The sequence below is a fragment of the Zea mays genome, chromosome 2 (genome assembly GCF_902167145.1).
Source record: "Zea mays cultivar B73 chromosome 2, Zm-B73-REFERENCE-NAM-5.0, whole genome shotgun sequence".
In the NCBI taxonomy this organism is placed as follows: domain Eukaryota; kingdom Viridiplantae; phylum Streptophyta; class Magnoliopsida; order Poales; family Poaceae; genus Zea; species Zea mays.
Genome location: NC_050097.1, coordinates 207,514,091 through 207,534,646, shown reverse-complemented (window position 1 = coordinate 207,534,646; position 20,556 = coordinate 207,514,091). Strand labels below are relative to the sequence as shown.

Genomic DNA, 20,556 nt, shown 5'->3' with positions numbered 1-20,556 from the left:
AGGAAATTGCAAACCAAATGAAGTTGCGAATGCCAAATTGGGGCAACATGTATTTAGCACAATGGGCTTCTTGCTCTCCGGCCTGCACCACACCCTCGTTGGACCTACGCAACTGGCGGCCCACACAGGCTAGAGCAACGAAGTCCAACAGATAGGAAGGTCCCTCTCCGGCCACAACTCACAAGTCCCCACAGCACTCTCCCCGACCTTGCCGTCCAGTCGTCCACCCCACCGCCGCAGCCTCGCCCCGAGGAGACAGGAGAACAGCAGGATGCCGGCGACGCCGACGATCATCGGCGCCCTCCTGGGACTGGGCACTCAGATGTACTCCAACGCCCTCCGCAAGCTTCCCTACATGCGCCGTATATCCCTTTCTCCCCTTCCCTTTCTCCTATTCCCCTGTTCATTTCTCCGTTTCTTGATCACGCATTGCGTCCCGCGCTCCGTGAGTCGTCCTGGCGCCCCATTTCCGTCTGATCTGCGATATTTCCACCTGCCCTCGTGGTGTTTCGTCTGGTCTGGGCGCCTTCCTTGGTCTTTGGGATCCTAGATGCGATATGGTTCTTGTTTTTTGGGGTTGAAGTCCATTTCTTCGTGATTTAGGAGGCAATACTGCCGAAGAGATACCCCTTTGGTCCCTATTCCACCCTACCATTCATGATTTCAGTATGTGCTTTGTACCAGTCTCCTTTTAGATATGATGATTCATTCTCACGTGCTTATTGTGTCTAAATTGTTATAGATCCTTGGGAGCATGTGTTGGGGATGGGTCTCGGTGCAGTATTTGTGAACCAGCTGGTAAAATTTGACGAGAAGCTCAAGGAGGACCTCGACAAGATGCTTGAGCGCGCCAGGCTAGCCAACGAGCAACGCTACATTGGTACAGTGCTAACTTGCTTATGGCATCTTAACAACAGCAAAGACTTTGCCCAAGTTAGAAGTCTACATCGGATATATCCAAACAATCTCAATTGGTGTTGGACAAACTTTTTTTCAATTGGTGCTACCTGTACTCATGTATATCATCGTTTGAAGCCACAAATTAAGGGTTTATACACGTCGATAGCTGTTCTCTATTCATTTCTGTTCAGAGTTAGATCTTTAGTATATTCCATCTTTTCTAGTCTCCTCTTTCCATATTAACTTCGGTCTTCTCCTATCTCTCTTCCTATTACTATCATGTATTAGTATCCCACTATATATTGGTGTCTCTGGAGGTCTACATCGGATATATTCAAACAATCTCAATTGATGTTGTACAATCTTTTTTTTTCAATTTGGTGCTACCTGTACCCATGTATATCATCATTTCGGACTCGATCCCTTCTTATATAGCCACAAATCCAACATAATATACACATTTCCGCAACACTTATTATCTGTTGAACGTTGAACATGATGCCTTTTTAGCCTAATATCCTGCACCATGCAATGTAACAGGTCTAATTGCTGTCATATAAAAGTTTCCTTTTAGTTTGCGTGATATGCTCTGGTTGCATAGACGCCAAATGTTTGGTGCCACTTCCTCCATCATGCTTTGTTTTATGGCTAACATCTAATCAATACCCCTATCTCTCTATCTCTCCGTAGCATTGATCCTAAATAACGGAAGTTATCCTCCTTGGGCATTTCTTGACCTTTTAAACTAACATCTCCTTGTGTATAGTGTTGAAGTCCCATCTCACGTACTCTGTTTTATTTCTATTGAATCTAAAACTTTTGAACTCTAGAGTCTCATGCCACAAGTTTAGTTTCCTATTATCCTGCCCGACTTTCATCAATGAGCACTACATCGTCCTCAAAAAGTATATACCAAGGGATATCCCCTTATATGTCTCTTGTGACCTCATCCATCACTAAGGCAAAACGGTAAGAGGCCTCAAAATTGACTCTTGATGTAGTCCTATTTTAATAAGAAAGTCATCTGTGTCCCATCACTTGTTCAAACACTAGTCACGACATTGTTGTACATGCCCTTAATGAACCCAGCATGTTTAGTTGGAACTTTATATTTGTCCAAAGTCCATCACGTAACATTTCTTAGTATTCTGTCATAAGACTTCTCCAAGTTGATGAAAACCATGTGTATGTCCTTCTGATCCCTATATTGCTCTATCACTTGCCCTTCTTATGCTTTGGCATGTTATGTTTGCAAATTCATTTATCTACTGTTGTCAGTAGTTTTTGCTTATAATCTGCCATATTGCCTCAGCCTTCAGCAATCCTACTATAAGAGTTAGCACATGTTGTATCATTTTCTTCTGATTTTAACATGTAAGTTGTTATACCGCCAGCTTTTTATCCTTAATGCAATATTCGAGGAAAGAATTGCACATTTGATTTTTGAACACCTTAGTACACTAATTTGATCTGCAATTTTATTTTTATGTTTCAATCTACTGTTGGGGACTTGTTCTCAAGTGCTATGAGTTAAGAACAAGACAACATAGAAAATGTTAATCGTTAAGGTCCTTCGTCCTCCGAAGCATTATTTCCCTTAGGATATAATGGTTTACGGACGAAGGTTATGAAGGACGTACCTTCATAAATTCATTAAACAATGACGAAGGATGAAATATAAAGAATATAAAAGACAACATGGACAATTATATATTATTATTAGGTATAAACAGAAATATCGTTGAATTACAAGTGTACCTTCAATCAGAATGAAATGACAGTACAAGCGTGACGCAAAAAGCGAATGCCAAGTCAGCGTGAACAGTACGGGAGTACTGTTCACCTATTTATAGGCACGGGACGCAGCCTGTGCAAAATTACATTAATGCCCTTTACATTTGATAATAATCCTATAGTAATCTGTCGAGGTCTAAATAGCCTTTTCATCTTTAAGTCGGTTTCAACTGCTGCTGTCTCGCCGAAGCTTTCCTGTTTACACCTTCGGCGCTTCACCAACCTTCGTATTATTCTGGTCTACTGTGATGCCTGACTTGAGTCCGAAGATACCTGTTCACACATTATACTCCAGAAACACTATTAAATCCTGTTTTTGAGGACCTTCGGATGCCGAAGGTCCCCAACAGTAGCCCCTCGCAATATTAATTTGTTCAAAATAATAAATTTAGATTGCGATCTGGACGAAGGCTTTACGCCGAAGGTCCGAAAAAACACCTTCCCTTTGCTAGAATAGCAACATTCACTGACAAGCGGGGTCTTTCAATTTTCAACGCACTTGGCGTATAAATACGGCCATACCGCAGACGCATTTGACACGCTCCCTGGCCAACTGCTCCCGCTCACTCAAATTTTAGCTCTTGTGCACTACGATTTGCTAAGCTTTTAGTTTTGAAGCTTCGGCTTTGAAAATAGTTTTTTAGTGTCTCCGAAGATGTCCGAAGATAAGAAGACTGCTGCTGAGACGAAACTGAGCCTCGACGAAGAGAAAAATTTGGGGTTTCTTATAGCGATGTCAAAGACCAACACAGAAAAAATCACCAAGGAGATTCTGGAAGGTTTGTCTGAGGATACTGGTGACAGTGACAGCTATGATGTGGACAGTGGTGGGGAGGACTCCGAAGATCGTCCCTGGCGACCAAGCCATTCAGTTTATGGTAAATCAACTATCAAAGAAAATCATCTTGTTAATATGAGAGGAAGGTATTTCCGGGATTTGTCCATTGTGAGGGCGGACGAAGGGGAAAAAACTTGCCCACATCCCGAAGAGAATGAAGTTGTAGTGTACTGAAGCTTTTTGAAAGCTGGACTGCGATTTCCCTTGAGCAGCTTCGTTGTGGAGGTGCTGAAAATATTCGAAATCTATCTCCATCAACTTACCCCCGAGGCAATTATAAAGCTGAATATCTTCGTGTGGGCCGTGAGAAGCCAAGGTCTGAAGCCTGATGCAAAAAGCTTCTGTAATATACACGAATTATCATATGAGACAAAACCTTGGGGTAAGGAACAGTATCACAATAATTTTGGTTGCTACAGTTTTGTTTCTCGGTCCGGGTCAAGCTGCCCCGTGCCAACCTTTCGGAAGAGATGGCCCGGCGACTGGATGACAGAATGGTTTTATGTGAAGAATGATCTGACAATACGAGAAGATATCAAAGGTATAATTATGCGCCCTATCTGGCAAAGCTTCGGCCTTCGGAGGCCGAAGGTTGAAATGAATGAAGCTGCCGAAGAATGCCAGAGGGCCTTCGGCGCAGTCTGCTCTTTCATTGGAACGAGAGACTTAGTACAAGAGCATATCGCCTTCAGGGTATGGCCGCTCGCGGAGAAATGGGAAATGCCACAAGAAACCGTAAAAGAGGCCGACGAAGGTGGACTTATCAGGTTGAAGTACACTTTTAAATTTGGAGATAAGTTCGTTGAGCCAGATGATGACTGGTTAAAAAGTATTGAAAATTTAAGTGATGAACTGCTTGGGGCTTATTCGAAAGCCGAAGACACTGCAATGTCAGCAGCCTTCGGAGGCCGAAAAAAGAAGAGGCTGAATCGGGTATTTGATGCAATCGGGTTTGTCTACCCTGACTATTGCTATCCCATTCGAAGGCAGAAGAGAAAAAACACAACCTCTGCAAAAGAAGAAGCTGCAACTGCTCCTAGCGAGCCAGAACCGAAAAGAAAGAAGATAAAGGTCCTTACACATCGGCCGCGCTATATTGAACCAGCTTCGGTGCCTGAGTTTACCGGAGAAACTTCTTCGGCCACCGAAGCCGAAAAACCAGCTGAGCCAACCATGCTGCCAGAAGTCGCAGAAACGGCCGAAGTGCCAACAAAGATAGAATTGGAACAATCAAAGATTTTGTTATCAGAAACGAAAGAGAAGGCCGAAGCGCCGTCCACAGAAAAAATGGAAGAGGTAAAAGAAGCAACTGAGGGATCCAAAACATCAGAAGTTTTGAGTCCTGCAGTAAAAAATCAAAAAGTGCCAGCAGTGACTCCAAAAAGAAAGAGAATGGCCAATGTGCTAGATGTACTGGAAACGATCAAATCTTCAAGCACACCTCCGAAGAGGGTTGCTGTCATTTCTGAAACAACAACTGAAATTTCTGGTTCTAAAGCTCCCGGGCAAGAGACTGAAGCCGAAGCTGGGCCCTCAGAGCCTACAAAGATAAAATCCTTAGAAAGTGAGGCAGAAAAAATAACAAAGCCAACTTTTGTTGAAGAAACCGGTGTCATTGCCCCCGAAGCATCCCCCAAAGTTCGTGATTATATTCTTCGTCATGCTTCGGGGAAAAAACTATCAGAAAAAGAAGAGCAAGAGGCCCAGCACTACGCCCAAAAACTGAAATATCCAAAGGGGGCGTTAATATTCAATGGCAGTGGAGAAGAAGACTTCTTGTATTGTCTTCCCGACAGCAAGGAAATTTCTGTCTGCCGGGAGATGAGCAGGAGCTTCGGATTCCCAACTTTAGAAGACGGGCTCTCGATGCTGTCGAAGAACGATCTGGCCGACAGCCTAGCTTACAATAGCTTAAAGGTGCGACAAATGAAATCCTTGTATTTTTTGTTGAGTCCAAAATTTTTCGTTTGTTTAAACCTATTGACGCACACATATTTCTCTTTGCAGGGCCTGATACTTAGCAATGCCCTTAGGGCACAGAAAGATGCTGAAGACGAAGGGTGTTCTATAGCCCTGAGCAACCTTCGTTCCGAAGTTATTGAACTGAGGAACGAAGGTCTTGAAAAAGATAAAATATTACACTCATTGATAAATAAAATAAAGGAAGACGAAGTTGCTTTTACAGGTCAAGTTGAAGCTCAGAAGCGGGAAATTGAAGATCTTCGGAAACAACTGGCCAGAGCCAAGGAAGAACGCATACTTGAAGAAACAAAGCGAGAACTCAGCGACCAATGTGCTGATCACCTAGAAATAACTGTTGAAGAGCTTCGTTCGTCCAGAAAGAGATGCTATAACAAATCTATAGAGTGCGTTAAGAAGTTAAAAGCTAGCTTCGCCAGGGTTGGCGCCTTCTCAAGCGAAGAAAACTTTACGAGAGGCAATCCCGAAGGTCCCATCGAGTGGATCGACCACGAAGCTGAGGCCTTCGAAGAAATTTTAAATAGCCGAGGAGATATATGTGCCTTCTCTGGTGCCAGAGGGATTGCCACCATCTTAGAGAAGAAGGGCTGCGAACATGTAAAAATTTTAGCACAGTCCGAGGCTGCTTTGTCCTTTGAAGATGCGAGAGATCCTTCGGCCGAAGCTAGTATAATTGGTGGAAAATTTTTTACCGATATCTGGGATAATGGTGGCCGAGAAATGGCCGGAGAAATTATTCGAAGAAGTGAAAAGGGCATTCACGATGCTAGAGAAGTAGCTGAGGCTGCTGAAAAAAGCGCAGAGGCCGAAGGTCAATTAGGTATTAACTAATAGTTTTTATTGTGTTGTAATCTTTAGCCTTTAAGATTTGTTTGCGATTTGTAATAGCAATGTAGCCGTATCCTGTCTTACTTCAGATCCTGCTAAAACGTCTTCGGGCCCTCAGCCGAAAGGAGACGACGAAATTAAAAAGATGGCTGAAGATATTATGGACGAAGTCGTCAAACGGCTCCTGAATGAGGCTGCAGAAGTCGTTTTGAGAGAAGATTAAATATTTTTGTGAAAACTTCTGAAATGTAATATACTGTAACATTTTGTAACTGCAAATGTAATATACCTATTTTTGTTAGTCAATTCTTTACGATGCATGAAACTTTACACGTACCGCTTTTGAGTCTTTGACGAAAAAACACCTTCCCTTCTTTTCATGCTTCGTGAAGAAGAATTTTTCATTGTCACAACAATATCCAATGTTCTGATGAATAATATCCAGGCTTCGTAAAAATATTTTCCGAAGCTACCCTTCCGAAGATCAATGATGTATCTTTTTGTGACTGATTTCTCTCTTTTTTCAAAGCGTTCTTCCGTAGATTGATAATGTGTCCACCTCTTGTGTCATGTGCAAAATGATGTATGATGCTTATGCTATGCGAAATGATGCGATGATGTTATGTTATGTGAGATGATGTTTACTCCGAAGATACATACGCATCCCTGCAATAAAACACAATCTTTTATAAGCCTCCCTTAGGAGCTTCTTCGCCTTTTACTTCAGCGGAATCAGCGTTTATTTTTCGCTGCAAGCCTCCCTTAGGAGCTTCTTCGCCTTTTACTTTCAGCGGTATTCGCGTTGACTTTTCGCGCTTCGCCTTTTACTTAGGCGGTATCAGCGTTGACTTTTCGCTGTATGCTCTGCATTCCCTTTGGAACGACTTTGGAGCAGAAAACTTACACTGCGCTCCCTTTGGAACGACTTTTTTGTGACTTCGGTAAACTTACTCTGCGTTCCTTAGAACGACTTTTTGTTGCTTCGAAGAATTTTCGATAGGTCGAAGGTCGTCTTTGTTATCACAAGTCTTTGAATTTTAATCAATATAAGCCTGTGAAGAAAATATATTTTCCTTGTAGGAATCAACGAAACTAATTACATGAAACCTAAACAATGTCCTTTATTACAGAAAATAAAACTGAATGAAAAAGATTGCTATTAAGGTAGGATATTTGTCAATAGATGTGCTTTGACTCTGGCACAGTGCTATTGACTGTACGAGCTTCGGACTGCTCTCTGAAGTCCCTCTGGTGTGGAGCATACTGGCTCCCTTCTGGCTGCTGGCCTTGTTGCAACGGAGGTGGAGGCGGAGGCTGTTGCCAGGAAGCTTGAGGCTGACTTGCCGAAGCAACAGAAACTGCAGGATGATTGCCCACATATTCTGGGATGTAGGGCGAATGATACGAAGCTGTATGCATGACCTGCTTCGGTTGAGCTTGTTGTGCTGCTGCTTCAGCTATTTCCTTTTGCTTCTGAATAGTAACATGGCACATCCTGGTAGTATGGCCTTTGTTCTCACCGCAGAATAAGCAAAAGATTCTTCTTGGTTGATCGCCAAATCTTCCTCCAAAGCCCCTGGCGCCTCTGCCTCTTGGAGCTGGTGGTCGGAAGGAGCTTTGCTGTTGCCCCGAAGCCTGTGAGGAACATTGTGGCCTTTGCTGTTGGCTTCCTCTATCATCATTTTGTGTAGAGTTATGAATTGATCTCACGTGCCTCGGGTAGAACCTCCCTCCGAAGCCCCTGGTCATTTCAGAAAACCTGAAAGCCTCCTCCCTTCTTTGGCGAAAATCATTATCGGCCCGAATGTACTCGTCCATCTTCTGGAGCAGCTTCTCCAAAGTTTGAGGAGGCTTCCGAGCGAAGTACTGAGCTGACGGTCCTGGTCGAAGTCCCTTGATCATGGCCTCAATGACAATTTCATTGGGCACCGTTGGTGCCTGTGCCCTCAAACGCAAGAACCTTCGGACATACGCCTGAAGGTATTCTTCGTGATCTTGGGTGCACTGGAACATAGCCTGAGCAGTGACCGGCTTCGTCTGAAATCCTTGGAAGCTAGTTAACAACAAATCCTTCAGCTTCTGCCATGAAGTGATCGTTCCTGGTCGAAGGGAGGAATACCAGGTTTGAGCAACACTCCTGACAGCCATAACGAAAGATTTGGCCATGACTGAAGCATTGCCACCATACGAAGATACTGTTGCTTCGTAGCTCATCAAAAACTGCTTCGGGTCTGAGTGACCATCGAATACGGGAAGCTGGGGCGGCTTGTAGGACGGAGGCCAAGGTGTAGCCTGCAGCTCAGCGGACAGAGGAGAAGCATCATCAAAAACGAAATTCCCATGATGGAAATTGTCATACCAGTCATCTTCGTTGGGAAAACCCTCCTGATGAAGATCTTGGTGTTGAGGCCTTCGGTGCTGCTCATCCTGGGCAAGATGACGAACTTCTTCAGAGGCTTCGTCTATCTGTCTCTGCAATTCAGCTAGCCTGGCCATCTTTTCTTTCTTCCTCTGTACTTGTTGATGAAGCATCTCCATATCTCTGATTTCTTGATCTATCTCGTCCTCTGGTGGTGTCGGGCTTACAGCCTTCCTTTTCTGGCTTCGGGCCTCCCGCAGGGAGACTGTCTCCTGATTGTGGTCCAATGGTTGCAGAGCTGCAGCCCCAGTCGCTGAAGCCTTCTTCGGCGCCATAACGAAAGTTTATGATCGCCGAAGGTGTTCAAAAAACTCAGAGTGGAAGTGAGTTCACCGGAGGTGGGCGCCAATGTTGGGGACTTGTTCTCAAGTGCTATGAGTTAAGAACAAGACAACATAGAAAATGTTAATCGTTAAGGTCCTTCGTCCTCCGAAGCATTATTTCCCTTAGGATATAATGGTTTACGGACGAAGGTTATGAAGGACGTACCTTCATAAATTCATTAAACAATGACGAAGGATGAAATATAAAGAATATAAAAGACAACATGGACAATTATATATTATTATTAGGTATAAACAGAAATATCGTTGAATTACAAGTGTACCTTCAATCGGAATGAAATGACAGTACAAGCGTGACGCAAAAAGCGAATGCCAAGTCAGCGTGAACAGTACGGGAGTACTGTTCACCTATTTATAGGCACGGGACGCAGCCCGTGCAAAATTACATTAATGCCCTTTACATTTGATAATAATCCTATAGTAATCTGTCGAGGTCTAAATAGCCTTTTCATCTTTAAGTCGGTTTCAACTGCTGCTGTCTCGCCGAAGCTTTCCTGTTTACACCTTCGGCGCTTCACCAACCTTCGTATTATTCTGGTCTACTGTGATGCCTGACTTGAGTCCGAAGATACCTGTTCACACATTATAATCCAGAAACACTATTAAATCCTGTTTTTGAGGACCTTCGGATGCCGAAGGTCCCCAACATCTACCTTGCTGATAGCAAAGATAAAGAGATTTACAGAATCTATACTTTGACTTTCCAAGTGTGAAACAAAACTGATGTATCACAATTTGCTCAGATATGGAAATCTTTAAGTCTCTGTACCAGGAATTCAGGATCTTGCATAAAATGGAAATGGAACACAGTTCCCATGAACTACATTTCTTCATAAATTCCTTTTTGTGTGGTGTGAATATCCACAGTCATCCTTGCTAGTGTAATACAAAAGGGCTAGTGTCACAATTTAGTATTGTTTGTTTTTTACTGTGTGTTTCACAGTATCTGATTCGAATAAGATGTATTTTGGACTAATAGAGTAAACTTTTGACTTAGTGGGTTTCCAGAGTTCTGTATTTTGAAGATTGATTGGAATAAGATTAGTGTGAATGTTGTTCTCTAATAGCACTACACCATCAGGAGCCCCAATCATTCATATTTGATATGGCGATGTAGAAATTTTCTTTTGGGGACATTTAATGTTTAGTCCTGCCATATTGGTACCTAGCAAGAGATGGTTTTAGTTCCAACCTTTGGCCCTATATCTATTATAAGTAGAGTACTTGGAGTAGGTGACATGACTTCAGTCCCTTTCAAAGGCCTCAAAGTCTGAACCTAATATCATATTCTTGTTTGAATCTGCACACATTTTGCACTAGCTCATTAATATTTTGTTGACTTTTGCTTCTCCTTTTTTACATTCTTCCTTGTAAACCCAAAAAAATTGACTGCATTTTCTTTGTTAACCGCTTAATTATGACGAAGAGCATAATATATTTCATTCTCACTTTACTGCTGGGAAGTCCTTAATAATCCAGAAAAAATGTGGATTTAAACGCTTGTCTTGTGTTATAATGTTGCTTGATATCTATAATATGTTGGCCTACATGACCGAACTTTATCATATTAGATAGTTGTAGTACATAATAAATAGTTAATATCTTCAATTGATATTTGGCTACGGATCTAAGTCTGGTTGTAAATTGAATGTTAAACCAGAACAAAGTTCCCAAGTAGGAATTTCGTATAGCTGCAAATTGGAAGACTTTACTACCATTTTACAGCTAGAAGGTGATGAAAAACAAAAGCTGCAAAAAAATGTGGTTGCATGGCTAACATATACCTGGTTGATGCTATTTCAGTATTTCTAGTTGTGAATCTATTTAGTGGCTGAAAACAGTTGACCATTCTACCAGTATTTACTATAACATAAAAACATAAGAGGCCCTGGGAACAGCTGGTGCCTGTCTTAACCATTCTGTTTGGTAGTCATGGGACCTAACACATTTTCCGTTTCACCTTTTGTGCAGATGATGATGAATAGCTGTTCAGATTTGTTTGTCAGTGACCTGTATTTTTTTGCAACATGTTGTCAGTACACATGGTCAGGACTGTGGATCCCCCATGACTTAGTTGTTGCCTCAGCTTCCACATTTCAACTGTGGCCTTGTAATAAAATGTCGTTGCCCAATGGATCTGATGGATCACAATTGTAAGCTACAAATTATGGGCTTTGAATATGATCGCTTACTTTCTCTGATGCAAAATTACTCAGTTATAGTGACTGTGCTTTTGCAATGCCAACTTTTTTCTTCCATTCTTCTTCCTGTCTAGTGACATTTCATTCATTACTCTTTTTTTTCATTGGACATAATGATTCGCCAAGACCTGGTTTGCCAAGGTTTCCTATCAAGTATTCTAGAGCCATGTTGTCCTATGAGCACTTTACTGTTAGGCAATGTTTGGTTTGAGGGACTAATTAGTCGCTGCATTTTAGTTCCATTTAGCCTCTAAATTGCTAAACATTTTAGTTCCATTTAGTCTCTAAATTACTAAACGGTTAGACTAAAATAGAAACTAAATTGTTTTAGTCTCTAGTCCATCAAGAGGTGGCTAAAAGGAACTAAATCATATTAATTTCATCTTTTGTCCTTCATTTATTTCAGTTACACTAATGACAGTAGAATGTTGAATGATATTTTGGTCTTCTTATGAGCCATTTAATACGTTTTGAATACTTTTAGTCCTGAAACCAAACAGGGTAGGGGACTAAACTTTAGTCTCTTAAGCTTTAGTCTCTGAACTAAAGGAATTAAACAAACCTTTAGGCCCCGTTTGATTCCATTAGTCCTAGGGCTATGCTAGAGTGTTTTGAATACTTTTAGTCCTAAAACCAAACAGAGTAAGGGACTAAACTTTAGTCTCTTAGTCTTTGAACTAAAGGAATTAAACAAATCTTTAGGCTCCATTTGGTAGTCCTAGGGCTAAAGTTTAGTCCATGAATTAAACTTTAGTCCCTACCTTTTGATTCCAAGGACTATTAAATGAAGTACACAAAGACTGAAATGTTGTACAAAGACTGAAATGTTGTACAGATTCTCAATGCAAGGGTAATTAGAATAAATGACGTCATTTAGTTCCTTTTAGCACCCATGTGAAGGACTAGAGACTAAAATTAATTAGTCTTTACTTTAGTCCTTACCTAGCAAAAAAAAGTACTAGCATAACTAAAAACTAAGAACTAAAGATTAGTCCATGTAACCAAACGGGGCCTTAGTCTCTTACACGTCTGTGTTCAGCTATCTGCAGAATGATTAGCAAAAGGATCTCAATCATTGATGCTTTGGTATGCCTCGTTGCTGGACATTTCCAAATGATGATTGTACAAGGGAGCTCAAAATTTGAAATTAAGCGATCCAATTTTGGAGGGCATTCTTCCCCGCTCGCCCTAATTTCTTGAATTAAAGATAGGCTAGCTGAAGCACGACTCAGTCAAAGCGGCTGCTAAGACAATCCAGCCCACTTTTCAAATCCTAAAGTCTTGTTTGTGTCGGATTACACCCGAAATCGTTCTAGCTAATCAAAGTTTATATAAATTAGAGAAACAATCCGGTTAGGAATCGTTCTGACCCATCAATCCGACACAAACGAACAAAGTCTAATTCATCTCGCAGACGCGTCAGTAATCGAGTGAAACGTGAAGCAGCAGATCGGAGACCTGCCGCGCGGTCGGCCTCTCACCCGGCGCCGCCCTTGTGCACCGGAGCGCCACTTCCAGCACCTCCGTCATCGACGACTCCTCACGCGGCGCCAGCGGCTTCAGAGCAGGATCGAACACCTGCTCCCTTGCTGGCAACGGCGCATCCATCCTCGACTGCACCCACCTCACCATGTCCATGTCGCCGCCGAAGGTTTTGTCGGTCGGCAAGAGCCCGGTGACGAGCTCCATTAGCACGATGCCCATGCTGTAGACGTCGCTTCTCTCCGTCGCCTTCAGGGAGTAAGCACACTCTGCAGAGATAATGTGGCACGTCCACTGTCAGTAACTGGCCGCGTCGCCTGAGCTACTGCGTTTCTATAGCATTTCAGATTGCCGTCGAAATTACCTGGAGCGATGTACCCGTATGATCCGGCGAAGAAGGAAGCTGACTCGGTGCAGTCTTTATCGAAGGCGGCCTGCCGGTTCTCGGCGACGGCCTTGGCGAGGCCGAAGTCGCCGAGGTGCGCCTCCATGTCGCCGTCGAGGAGCACATTGCTGGACTTGATGTCCCGGTGCACGATGCGGGGCACACAGTCGTGGTGGAGATACTCCACGCCCTGCGCCAGCCCGGCGGCAACCATGAGCCGCGCTTCCCAGCTGAGCGTCCGCTTCTTCCGGCCATCGCTGCCGCCGTGCAGCCAGTCGTAGAGGCTGCCGTTCTCCATGTACTCGTACACGAGCATGCCGCCGCCGCCGCCGCACTCGCGGGACGTGACGAAGCCGAGCAGCTTGACCAGGTGCCGGTGACGGACGCGGCCCAGGATCTTGACCTCCCGCGCGAAGCTCTTGTCGTGGAGCAGCATGTCGCTGTCCATGTGCGCTATCCTCTTCACGGCAACCGTCTCGCCAGTGGACAGCTCCGCCCTGTACACCGTGCCTGATCCGCCGGACCCGATGGCGAACTGGTCGCTCAGGTTCGCCGTGGCCTCCATGATCGCCTCCCACCGGAACTCCCGCCGCGCCGAGCCCTTGACGACGAGCTGCCGGTTTGCGCTGCCCGAGCTCGACGACGAGAACGCCGTGCAGTTCACCTCGCCTGAACCCCGGGCCCTGCGGCGCACCACCATCAGCGCAATCGCAATGATCAGGAGGATAATCAACAGCGTGACCACCGCAGACACCAACGCGATGGTCGCCGCGTGCAGCGCCGAATGGCTGTTTCTGCTGCTGCAACCTCTCAAGGGGCTACCGCAGAGCCCTGTATTGTCAGCGAATGCGGCCTGCGGCCACCGGCCGAACTCGGTGCCCAGCTTCCCTTCCAGCTGGTTGCTGGACAGGTCCAGCTGCACCAAGCTACTCATTCCAGCGAGCTGGGACGGCACCGCGCCGACCAGAGCGTTGTGGGACAGGTTCAGGTTTTCCAACTTGGGGAGTGAGCCGAGCGATGCAGGGATGTGGCCACTGAGATTGTTGCTGCTCAAGTCCAGCAGGCTCTGCAAGTCTTGCAACTTGCCGATATCCGGAGGGATCGGGCCGGACAGGTAATTCTGCGACAGGTTAAGCTCATAGAGGCCGCTCAGCTTTGCGACCGTCGTCGGAATCGGACCTGAGAGCTGGTTGTGTGCGAGATTCAGTACGTTGAGGGACACCAAGCCGCCGAGTTCAGGCGGCACTGTTCCATTGATCTGGTTGTTGTCGAGGGACAGCTTCAGGAGCTCGGAGCAGTTGCTGAGCTGCATCGGGATTGCTCCGGTGAACTCGTTGTTGGAGAGTGCCAGCTCGCCGAGCTGCGGCAGCGAGCCCAGCCAGCCCGGAACCGCCCCTGACAGGCGGTTGTGGCTCAGGACGATGAGGCTGAGCTGCCTGCATTGAGCGAGCGCCGCTGGGATGCCACCGGTGAGCTCGTTGCTTGACACATCCAGCAGGGTCAGCGTGGCGATTCCGCCAAGCGACGGCGGGATCGGCCCGGAGAGCATGTTGCTTCCCAGGCGCACGCGCTGGAGCGAAGACGACCGGCCAAGCTGCGCGGGGATCCTGCCGTCGAAGGAGTTGTTGGTTGCGTCAAACGACAGCAGCCTCGCCGTGCCGCAGAGCGGCACGAGGCTGCCGCTGAGGCGGTTGTGGGCGATGTTGACCCTCGTGATGTTCCGGCACTCGAACATGCCGTCCGGTATTGCGCCGGACAGCGAGTTGTTGTACAACATGAACTGCTCCAGCGAACGGAGCTTCCCGAACGTCTCGGGAATCGACCCGGACAGAGCATTGTCGGCCAAATCAAAGATTTCGAGTTGCTGGCACTCACCCAGCTCCGGCGGGATCACGCCGGACAAGTCGTTCTGTCTGAGGTCAAGGAAGATCAGCTGCGACAGGTTCCCCATGGACGCTGGTATGCTCCCGTTGAACCGGTTCCCGAAGAAATCGACCTGCTGCAAGCTCGCGCAGTCGCCGATGGACGCCGGTATCTCGCCGGCGAACTGGTTCTCGTACAGGTACAGCACCTCTAGGTTACCTAGGCGGCCGATGGCGTCCGGCAGCCGACCGGTGAGCTTGTTGTGATACAATGCCAGTGTCTGGAGCTCGGCGAGGTTGAAGAGCTCTGGCGGCAGCTCCCCAGAGAGGCTGTTGTTGTTGAGCAGAAGGTCCGTCAGGTTGCCGAGCTCGCCGATCGCGGCGGGGATACCGCCGGAGAGGCTGTTGTTAGCGAGGTCGAGCTGCGTCAGCGCCCGGCACCGCGAGAGCCCCTCCGGTATCTCCCCTGTGAAGTTGTTCGTGGAGAGCATAAGGTGCTCGAGGCTACTAGCCTCCGCTCCATCGCCGCCGCACAGGTCGCCGGGGACGCTGCCGGTGAGCTGGTTGTCGGATAGCACCAAGAAAGTAAGCTCCGGCAGACGGCCGAGCTCGGCGGGCAGCGCGCCGGAGAGCATGTTGCCGGACAGGTCGATCGTGCGCACGCGCGATATCGCGGCGAGCGCGCGCGGGACGAGGCCGGAGAGGCGGTTGTTCATGAGGTTGAGGTACTGGAGCTCGCCGAGCGCGCCGAGCTCCGGCGGTATGGCGCCCACCAGCGAGTTATTCCCAAGGTTGAGCTTCTGGAGCCCCGCGATCCTCCCGAGCTCCGGCGGTATCGCGCCGCTGAGCTGGTTGCCGGCGAGCGCGAGCACCTGGAGGCTCGCCAGGCCGGAGAGGGCACGCGGTATCGGCCCGGACAGCTTGTTCTGCTGCAGATTTAGCGCCGTGAGCGCGCCGAGCCGCCCGAGGCTCGTTGGGATCGGGCCGGTGAGGTTGCAGGAGGCGAGGCCGAGCACGGTGAGGTTGGCGAGCCTGCCTAGCGCGTCCGGGATAGCGCCCGACAGGCCCGGGTTGTCGCCGAGGCGGAGCACCTGGAGCGCCGAGAGCGCCACCAGCGACGCCGGTAGCACGCCCGCGAGCTGGTTGGAGTAGAGCAGCAGCACCTGGAGGTTGGGCAGCCCGCCGAGCGCCGCCGGGACGGGGCCCGTGAGCGCGTTCGACGACAGGTCGATCGCCTCCAGCGCGTCGAGCCGCGCCAGCGCGCGGGGCACCGTCCCGGCCAGCCCGGCGCCGGACAGGTTGAGGCCCACGACCCTGAGCCCCGCCGCGTCGCACGCCACGCCGCCCCAGGAACAGAACCCTGACGCGCTGGCGTTCCAGCTCGCCAAGACCTCCTGGGGGTCGTCGACGAACGCGCTCTTCACCTGCAGCATTACGTCGCCGTCGTCTGCCGCCGCCGCCGCCATACATGAAAGAAGAAACACCGCCGCTATCATCAGCGGCGCCAAGAATGGCCGCACCATTGCCATCTTCTCGGTGCCCCTCGACTCAATGCTCGCAGCTCGCCACAGCCCAGAGCTTCTTGAGGTCGTAGCCTCCTCCTAGGTGTAAGATTGGGGATCCCGTAAGATTGTGGTGAGTACATGAGCAGGGCAGGGGCAAGTAGGGAGGCGCACGTATGCGGCGGTTGCGTGCATGGGCGCACGTATGCGTCGGGAAGCGACCAGGCAAGGGAGTTAACGGAGGTGGCGGTGAGTCGGTGACTGCGTCGTGTCTGAGAGTGAGAGAGAGCAGAGGCGCCCAGTGCATGGGCAGGGCAGCCTGCAGTCAGGGCATTGATGTCACCGACTGCGTCCGCCTCTGCAAGGAGTTGTTGTGCTTGGGGAATGGCGGAGCTCGGAGAGGAGGGGATAGTAGGATTCGGCTGGCAGTTGGGGGAGTGAGTAGAGCAGAGTAGGGCGAGGAGAGAGAAGGGGGAGGTGGAGATACTGGAGGGGCAGAGGAGAGAGATGGAGTTCGTAGAAAGAGAGTGGTTGGCGTCCTTTTGATGGATTCAGAATCCTTCATGCCTTCGGCCCTCTGCCCCTCCATGGTTGTGAGTGAGTTTGTGACTCGTGACTTGTGGGAACGAAAACGAATGTAGTGGATGGAATGATTTGACCTGCGGCATGGGGCCAGACCAATGGATGCTGTGTTACGTTCCATCTACGTACATGACTACTCCAATGAGTGCCACTGCCATGAGAAATGGGAGGGGGGAGAGCACCGTGAATCCGTGATGGCGTCGTGCACTGGTTGGATTTTAATCCAAAGACGGAAAAAGAAATCCAAAGACGTGAATCCTCCTGGGTCGGCTGTCTTTGCCCGAGGCTGGGCTCGGGCGAGGCAAGATCGTGTCTCTTGAGTGGATAGAGCCTTGACCTAAATCACGCCCATCAGGCCTTTGCAGCTTTGTGCTGATGGGGGTTACCAGCTGAGATTAGGAGTCTTGGGGGTACCCCTAATTATGGTCCCCGACAGTAGCCCCCGAGCCTCGAAGGGAGTGTTGGTACTCGCTTGGAGGCTTTTGTCGCACTTTTTTGCAAGGGGACCGGCCTTTCTCGGTTGTATTTCGTTCCGGTGGGTGCGCGCGAGCGCACCCGCCGGGTGTAGCCCCCGAGGCCTCGGAGGAGTGGTTTGACTCCTCCGAGGTCTTAGCGCTTTTCGTGACGCCTCAGCCAGTCTGGTTGTTCCCTCATGCAAACTGGTCGTTGCCCGGGTGCATAGTCAGGTTCCGAGTTCTCGGGCTGGTATGTTGACGTTGTCAACGGTTTGGCCGGAGCCGGGTTTGCGAGAGCAGCCCCCGAGCCTCCGCACAGAGCGAGAGGACGGTCAAGGACTGACTCGGCTTTTATCATACGCCCCTTCGTCGCCTTTCCGCAAGGAGGAGGGGGGAAAGCGCCATGTTGCCCTCGGAGGGCGCCGAACATGGTGTCTCCAGTGAGTTGCTAACGGGTGATCCGAGTGGACGCCCGTGCCCCGTTCGATAAGGGTCGGCTAGTGGCCCAGAGGCGCGCTCCAAAAGTACTTGCAGGTGATTTGCCGGACCCGGTCCCGTTTGATTGGGTCCGAGGGCTCGATGCCTCCCTCTGATGGGATTCCGTTACAGAATCGCTCCTGCTGGTCTCGGAAATGTCCTAGGGTACCTCAGGAGCGTAGCCCGAGCCTCGGCATGTATCGGACGTACCCAGAGTCATCCCTCGCTCTGCGTGTTCTAAGGCGGCTGTCGAACCCTTCGGGGGCCAGCCTACGAACCCCTCATCAGTAGTGGGCGCGGAGCCCGAGTGGCCTGAGGCGGCTGTTGAACCCTTCCGAGGGGCCAGCCTTCGAACCCCTGACCAGTAGTGGGCGCGGAGCCCGAGTGCTCTGAGGCGGCTGTCGAACCCTTCCGAGGGGCCAGCCTTCGAACCTCTGATCAGTAGGAGGGCTCGGGGCCCGCTTCCTTCGCGGAGAAGGATCCCTTTCGGAGTATCCCCTTTCCCGCTCCCTGTAGCAAGAGAGAGAAAGGGGAAGAGGAAAAGGATACTGAAAGGGAATTAGGCTTACACCTATTTTCCTAATTGATTTTGATGGTTGAATTGCCCAACACAAATAATTGGACTAACTAGTTTGCTCTAGTCTATAAGTTATACAGGTGCCAAAGGTTCACAAAAAGCCAATAAAAAGACCAAGAAAAGGGTTCAACAAAAAGAGCAAGGGACAACCGAAGTGTGCCCTGGTCTGGCGCACCGGACTGTCCGGTGTGCCACCGGACAGTGTCCGGTGCACCACGGACAGTGTCCGGTGCACCAGGGCACTCGAGGCTGAACTCCTCACCTTCGGGAAAACGCAGAGGCGCTCCGCTATAATTCACCGAACTGTCCGGTGTACCACCGGACAGTGTCCGGTGCCCCAGGGGAGAGCGACTCTGAACTCACCAGCTTCGGATTTCCGCTCCGCTATAATTCACCGGACATGTCCGGTGCACACCGGACTGTCCGGTGAGCCAGCAGAGCAACGACTACTTCGCGCGCAACGGTCGACTGCAACGCATTAAATGCGCGCCAGCGCGCGCAGAGGAGCAGAGCACGCGCGGGTGGCACACCGGACAGTCTACAGGACTTGTCTGGTGCACCACCGGACAGCCAGGCGGGCCCACAAGACAGAGCTCCAACGGTCGGAACCCAACGACCAGGTGACGTGGCTGGCACACCGGACACTGTCCGGTGGCGCACCGGACTGTCCGGTGCGCCATGCGACAGCAGCCTCCACCAAACGGCTAGTTTGGTGGTTGGGGCTATAAATACCCCCAACCACCCCACATTCAAGTCATCCAAGTTTTCCACCTTCCAACTACTTACAAGAGCTAAGCATTCAATACAAGACACACCAAAGTGATCAAATCCTCTCCCAATTCCACACAAGGCTTTAGTGATTAGTAAGAGTGATTTGTTGTGTTCTTTTGAGCTCTTGCGCTTGGATTGCTTTCTTTCTCATTCTTTCTTGAGATCAAACTCACTTGTAATTGAGGCAAGAGACACCAATCATGTGGTGATCCTTGTGGGAACTTTGTGTTCCAATTGATTGAGAAGAAAAGCTCACTCGGTCCGAGGGACCGTTTGAGAGAGGGAAAGGGTTGAAAGAGACCCGGTCTTTGTGACCACCTCAACGGGGAGTAGGTTTGCAAAAACCGAACCTCGGTAAAACAAATCCGCGTGTCACACTCTTTATTCGCTTGCGATTTGTTTTGAAGCCTCTCTCTCGGACTCGATTATATTTCTAACGCTAACCCGACTTGTAGTTGTGATTAAGTTTGTAAATTTCAGATTCGCCCTATTCACCCCCCTCTAGGAGACTTTCAGATACGAAATTGAACGACGTGGCACACCTTTTTTGACGCGGTCATTATGGCGGAGGTGAAGCGTCGCCCGCTTCGGCTGCCAAAGGTGTCGCCTGCCCTGCCACAGAGTTAATGCGACGGGACGAGTGGTTGGCGGGGCCTGAACATGTGTGTATTTGGGCGTAAAGCCGTGTTTCTTCCTCATTTCGAGCACCAGACTCGTCTGTCGGCTAGCTGGACCGCCTAACCAAGTGTGAGTTGCCTCGTGCGGAAGGTGACGAGTGAGGTATTCGTATCCCGGAGGCGTAGGAGTCCCTCGGCTCGGTCGGCCTTGCCGCCCGAGGCTTCTCTTGCTCAGTGAAGGAACCCTCGGCTGCTCTGCGATGAGCCGAAGCCGGAGGCAGCGGCGTTAGCGTGGACATAGGCAGAGTTGGCTGGAGAATAAACTTCGTCAACCCAGGAGCAGAGGACTTCCCAGGTCGAGGAGGTGTAGCAGCGGCGGCCGGAGCCTGGCCGGGTCGTCCACTGGCGGGACCAACGCCGAAGTCGGGTTGCCGAGGCCATGAGCCGGGCTGATGTCCTCGGGGGACAGCTAGCTGAGGCTACGGAGCGGCCGGTCGAGCCGTCTGCTCGGGTCGGGTTCCTGGAGGAGACCCCGGCGACGA

At 49.1% G+C, this 20,556-nt stretch overlaps 2 protein-coding genes across 3 annotated transcripts; one reads left to right on the top strand and one right to left on the bottom strand.

The window, feature by feature from the left end:
- The first annotated feature begins 89 nt into the window (after positions 1 to 89).
- On the top strand, positions 90 to 11,328 carry LOC100276162 (uncharacterized). 2 transcript variants are annotated; one of them, NM_001360977.1, is made up of 3 exons: positions 192 to 362; positions 743 to 880; positions 11,075 to 11,328. In NM_001360977.1, exons 1-3 carry the CDS (start codon positions 272 to 274, stop codon positions 11,086 to 11,088), a joined length of 243 nt encoding a protein of 80 aa, NP_001347906.1. In that variant the 5' UTR covers positions 192 to 271; the 3' UTR covers positions 11,089 to 11,328. The 2 variants fall into 2 exon arrangements, with proteins under 2 accessions (XP_008670423.1, NP_001347906.1); XM_008672201.4 differs by lacking the exon at positions 11,075 to 11,328 and having other exon boundaries at positions 90 to 362; positions 743 to 1,330.
- Positions 11,329 to 12,358: 1,030 nt separating this feature from the next.
- On the bottom strand, positions 12,359 to 17,137 carry LOC100279517 (LRR receptor-like serine/threonine-protein kinase GSO1). Its single transcript, XM_020547654.1, has 2 exons — positions 13,151 to 17,137; positions 12,359 to 13,055 (listed from the first exon to the last, which is right to left on the bottom strand). The coding sequence occupies exons 1-2, from the start codon at positions 16,560 to 16,562 to the stop codon at positions 12,724 to 12,726; spliced, it is 3,744 nt and encodes a 1,247-aa protein (XP_020403243.1). The 5' UTR covers positions 16,563 to 17,137; the 3' UTR covers positions 12,359 to 12,723.
- Positions 17,138 to 20,556: the final 3,419 nt, after the last annotated feature.